This window comes from Xenopus tropicalis, chromosome 2 (genome assembly GCF_000004195.4).
Source record: "Xenopus tropicalis strain Nigerian chromosome 2, UCB_Xtro_10.0, whole genome shotgun sequence".
Taxonomy (NCBI): domain Eukaryota; kingdom Metazoa; phylum Chordata; class Amphibia; order Anura; family Pipidae; genus Xenopus; species Xenopus tropicalis.
This window is the reverse complement of record NC_030678.2, coordinates 9842078-9848077: the sequence shown is the minus strand read 5'-3', so window position 1 is coordinate 9848077 and position 6000 is coordinate 9842078. Positions and strand designations below refer to the sequence as shown.

At 45.9% G+C, this 6000-nt stretch overlaps 1 protein-coding gene across 1 annotated transcript in view; it reads right to left on the bottom strand.

Annotated features, from left to right (window-relative positions):
- Nucleotides 1-1739: 1739 nt before the first annotated feature.
- The window catches only part of tmprss2.1 (transmembrane serine protease 2 gene 1), a 33738-nt gene continuing 29477 nt past the window's right edge, over nucleotides 1740-6000 (bottom strand). The window contains exons 12-14 of the mRNA XM_004912208.4: nucleotides 4819-4961; nucleotides 3941-4093; nucleotides 1740-2353 (exon numbers count right to left, since the gene is read on the bottom strand). Of these exons, the coding sequence (XP_004912265.1) occupies nucleotides 2342-2353; nucleotides 3941-4093; nucleotides 4819-4961 (308 nt within the window). The 3' untranslated portion in view covers nucleotides 1740-2341. The remainder of the gene's footprint in view (nucleotides 2354-3940; nucleotides 4094-4818; nucleotides 4962-6000) is intronic.

Here is a 6000-nt window from a genome sequence, read left to right as displayed (position 1 = left end):
GGTTGCAACCCAAGTCGCATCTTAGACTGCAGCGAAGCCCATTTGAGCGCCACAAAAATAATGTATGAACCAATCTCCTCTATGGGATCACCTTGGAACTGTGGGCCCATGAATTTCAATGCAACCGGTTGTATCTATTTGGTATAATTGCAATATAAACAAAAAATAACCAACTAAACGTAAGGGTTCATTATCGATACTGCGCGGGGCAGAGAGAAACAAGAGACATATATACACAAATCCTGGAAAGTTGAGTTTTTAAATATTGAAGTTTTTACAAAAATCAAAACATAGCAGCCAATATAATACAGGTAATGGATATCTCAATATAGGGCAACTGAATTCAAGAACGATATTAGGTTTCAAATGATGAAACCTACGGGGTCTCCTGACTACACCAGCCCAGAGCTAGTTACTGCCATAAGGTGTCAGTGAAGGGCCAAAGCTCCTCCCTGTATCTCAGGGCTTTGCTTTTGAAAGATACACAGGTTGAACATCTCCAAATTAAATATTTCTCCTCAATTTGGGGGCCCTGGGAGCCCACAATAATTTAGGATTAATAAGACAGGAGGGGAAGCAAAGCCCACCTAAAGTTTAAGACTGGGTCCCCCTGCAAAAAAATCTTTGGAGGGGTCCGGTGCAAAGTCGCAAACTTACCAGGCCACCTTACCCTAAAGCAGCGGTTCTCAGCCTGTGGGTTGGGACCCCTTTGGGGGTCGAACGACCCTTTCACAGGAGTCGCCTTAGACCATCGGAAAACACATATTTCCGATGGTCTTAGGAATAATGTTATGGTTGGGGGTCACCACAACATGAGGAACTGTATTAAAGGGTCACGGCATTAGGAAGGTTGAGAACCACTGCCCTAAAGAATCGTCCCTCAGGTCTGACCCATCCCAACTCCCCTCCCACTGGTAAATCCCCGTTCCCGCCCACTCTCCTACCTTGGAGCTGGCGTGGAGCGGAGATTTACCTGCTAAATAGAGGAACAGACCCCGACAATCCGGGCCCCCCTGTCCCCCGTTCCCCCTGCAAGGTTTGTTTCCTATATTATTAGGCCACTGGCTGGCACAATTATGGACCCACCACAAGTAGAAGACCTAAAGCAATTTCTACTTCTAAAAAGTTCCACTTTATTTATTGATTCGTGGCTCCTAATCATAGGCTGTGATTAAGTGGCCTTAGGAGGCACGAAATGCGTCAGGCTATCAATATAATCAATTTCAAAAGAATTGCAAATTAAATGGAACTTGAAGTGGAAGTGTAAATGTGCTTCAAGTCTTCTACTGGCGGTGGGTGTGGAATTGTGCCAGATGTCCATTCTAAGCTCACCATTTGCTTCTTCCAAAAATGCCCTGGGCCCGGGTATTGTTCTTCTCAGTGCAGCACCCCCATACTCTTCTGGTGCCCCCACATTCTCTGAGCCACCCTGGGCTACTGAAATTCTTTACAACTGTAGATGCTAGGGAAGAACCCTGGAAGAAGATGGTGGCACGGAGAAGAAGAAGATCACTGGGCCAGGGTTTGAAGTACAAAGTTTCCCCCCCCAGTTATTCTATCTTCCTAGTCCTTTAGATGTGGTGCCCTGGGCAGGGTGGCACAGAAACCCATAAGGTGAGAAGAAGGGTACTTTCTGTACTTTCACGTGGAGTAATAAGATGATAGACCAAAGGGCTCATTTACTGAATGAGTACAAAGTGCAAAATGGCGGTTCTATGGTCTTCTTTTTGCCCCCAATGTCATATTCTTTCCCAGAATTCCAGTGCAATCAGGGTAAACATGGTACGGGATATAATTAAGGTGCATTGATTTGAGCCGGTTAGTGTAGTTGGTACAAAGTCGGTAACTTGGGCACAACCAGCAGTTCAGTTCACAGCACTATATAGATGGGTGCAAATTAGGGGCAATTGCAGTGCATTTGCTTTATTTGCCCACATAGGCACCTAGCGATGTGTCTATCAATTATTAATGAGCGCTTTCATCTTTATGTGAGGCTTAAGCCATCAATAAAACAATATTTACAATTATTTACAACTGAACAATTTAGAAAAAAAAAAGTAGCAGTGCTTTCCCTGAGAAATTGCAGGACCGCTTGAACAGCCCCACAGCCACCACATCACCAACAGATCGAAATACTTGAATACCTTGATTCAGACTGAGGAATAGTCGGTTCTTCTGCTTCCAACCCCTCCCGATAGAGAAGATACACAAAAAGGGCAACGCTATTAAAAAAAATACTAATTAACTCCGATGTCCTCTACTGGGGAAAGCATTGAAAAAATAAAACAAAGGGCAATAGATCTAAAGTCTTTGCTTTTTCCCGCTGCTCTGAGGTCCTTCTTTATCCGTTGGTCTGAAAACAAGAGCAGAGAAAGTCAGAGATACAGTAAACTGATTTGTACTTTGTGCCGAGGGCACGACTATGACCCCACTTCTTTTTCATCCCATAGAATCACAGAGGTTTGTGCTCCTGGGCAAACTTATTGCCTTTTATTACATATGGGGGTTAGGGTTTCAAAGGGATTCATGTACCCACCATGCACTGTACCAACCATGGGCTGTACCCACCATGCACTATACCCACCATGCGCTGTACCCACCATGGGCTGTACCCACCAAGCACTGTACCCACCATGCACTATACCCACCTTGCGCTGTACCCACCATGGGCTGTACCCACCAAGCACTGTACCCACCATGGGCTGTACCCACCAAGCACTGTACCCACCATGCACTATACCCACCTTGCGCTGTACCCACCATGGGCTGTACTCACCAAGCACTGTACCCACCATGCACTGTACCCACCATGCACTGTACCCACCATGGGCTGTACCCACCATGCGCTGTACCCACCATGCACTGTACCCACCATGCACTGTACCAACCATGGGCTGTACCCACCATGCACTGTACCCACAATGCACTGTACCCACAATGCACTGTACCCACCATGCGCTGTACCAACCATGGGCTATACCCACCATGCGCTGTACCCAACATGCGCCGTACCCACCATGCACTGTACCCACCATGGGCTGTACCCACAATGCACTGTACCACCATGGGCTGTACCCACAATGCACTGTACCCACCATGCGCTGTACCAACCATGGGCTATACCCACCATGCGCTGTACCCAACATGTGCCTTACCCAACATGTGCCGTACCCACCATGCACTGTACCCACCATGCACTATACCCACCATGCACTATACCCACCATGCGCTGTACCAACCATGGGCTGTACCCACCATGCACTGTACCCAACATGCACTGTACCCACCATGCACTGTACCCAACATGCACTGTACCCACCTAGCCTAGTCATGAAAGTGAAATGATCAGCATGATATCATTGATAAATTCCCTATTTAGAAATTGGGTTTCATTTCAGCTTATTTTTATAAAAAGTCACTAAGCTAAATGGGTTGAGTTTAATGAGTTTAATGAGTGCATAGGACATTCCCTCTCTATGATTTGATTCCATTGAAGCCTATGGACCAGTGATCCCCAACCAGTGGCCTGTTCCCACTGGTTGGGGATCACTTTTGGGTCACTGGTTTGGATCACTGGTTGGGGATCACCTTGCTCCCCACCCCTTCAGAAGTTGCTCTCAGTGGCCGCAACGTAGGTGCCAATATTTATATTTCTGGCTGGGAGGCAAGTCATAGTTCTACTCCAGCAGTCCCCATGGGGAAACAAATAGCCAATCACAGCTCTTATTTGGCACCCCAAAGAACTCTCCAACACTTGGCTCATGAGTAAAACAGGACTGTGGAAGCATCTGGAAGCATAAAGTTTCCTACTAAATTTGCACCCAACTTAGGCTCTATGTCCCTATATTTTACTGTACCCCCTACAGAAATGTAAAACAAATATAATCCCACTTATTAATAGGGTTTGCTTTCCCTCCAAGGATCAAGATGGGCTTTTTACCTGCATCTGTAGGAATATCCATGGCAGCAACTCCGTGATGTTCCCGTACACTCCAGGCTTGTTCATGTTGGCGCAACCAGTTCCCCAGCTTGTGTCCCCAACCAGCCACCAGAGGGAGCTAGTCTTGGTGACCAAAGGACCTCCGCTGTCCCCCTGTGTATATAAGAAGAATCAGTCAATTTAGCAACCACTGGTAATTACAAGATTGCCTTCCATTCATTGCAGACATAGGAATGGGTAGAAAAATCCCAGTGGGCCTCAACCCTATTGGACCCTGCCACCTTCCTAAAAGCCAGATGCTCCCAACCACCACTGCCCTCTGCTCCACAGTGGAACACGCAGCCATCTTGATTTTGATATAGCACAGCAGAACGGGGAGCGGTGGTGGCTGGGAGCATAGCAGGAGTGGTGGTGGCTGGATGGTTGAGCCCTTGAGTTGGGTACCCAGTGGGCCCCTCTCTCAGTGAACTCAATGACTGCCAACCAAAAGCCTCACATGTTTAATTGGGTTTAGGATTTACTTTCGTTTTAGCCCAGAAATACTGTGGGAATACAGCGCCTTCTTCAGTCACATCACCAAGTGCTACAGTTTTCCCACCTTGATAAAGGGCCACCTAAGGAAAGGTTCTCACCTTGCCCAAAGGCTGAAACAGCACTTCATTGGTCTGTTGTCTAACTGAAATTATATAGCGATTAAAGAGCATGTGAAGCTTCAGGACTACTAGAAACCTACGGAAACCAATGAGATGGTAGCATTTACTGGTGGGCCATCTGAAACACAACCATCTCATTACTGGAACAAGCGTGTTCCTAATATTACTGTAGCCCTTACATTTCAAGCAACTCAGAGGTAACTCTCCTTTCCTATTGCGTATTACCTGGCAGCTGTCTATGCCCCCTCTCAGGTAACCTGCACATATCATTGTGGCAGTGACTGCGCCATTGTACACAACGGCTCTGTTGCAGGTATCAGAGTCGATCAAGGGAACCATAGCCGCATTCAAAACACCGCTTGATGTGCCTGCAGAGGGAAAAGTAACGGATCAGTGGAAGGGTTACCAGGTAATACGGTTGGATAAATTGATAACATAAATCGTTCCAATGCCAAGGTTGTAGACCTTCTAGAGATGGACTGGTCTAACAGAGGATCTCCCAGATAGCCCAGGTCCGACTGATACCCAGTGTAGGGCAGTTTCCATCAGCTTATCCTTATAAAAACCTACACCACTTGGAACTGCCTATATCTTATTATGGATCCATTGTTTCAGGTTCTCTTGTAGGCCCTATTCAACACCAAGTTCTTGGCTACCTCTTTATACAAAGTCCATAAACACAATTCTAATAGGTACAGTGAGGTGACTATAGGGGGAGCAGACCCCACGGCCACTGGGGGGCCCGGAGGACAGGAGGTAATTATGAATTCTTACATAACTTTATCTTCAACCTATATCTTTTTTAGCATTCAAAAATTGCCTCCTAAACGTATTATTGCCTAGCAGTCAACCACGTATTATCTTTCAGATAGCAGAGCAGGTCATTCTACCCATGGTTGCTATGGGTTAGTACTAGTGAAGGAAAACAAAACCACCACAATGATCCAGGCTGCAAATATTCCAGCCTAAAGGTACAGAACGTATTGGGCCACATACTAAATAAACAAAGGCCTTATGGGTTTATAGCGTTCCCTAACGTTCATGGGTTGCTATTGGTCACTTGACCTTCAGCAAACGTTGCAACAGTTCTACAGTCTCTGTAATTAAAGCAGATAATCCATGTTATATTGTTAGAGCGTTGTATCTTCTTCTCTAAAGTGACAGCACGTTACTAAGTGAGTGCTCTATAATAGAGTGTTCTCTCATAAACCTGAAATGCTTTCTAATGATCTATATAAAGTGTCCTGTCCTCTTGGCATTGGGCTTGTGTAACACTCTTGGTTGGGAGCCAATTTCCTTGGTTCAACTAATTATACTTAGCTAATTATACCTTTACGAAGGATGAAGTTGTAAGGATTACACCATATCTACCGTTAATTAGGGAGACGTCCCATTCATAATTTGTTG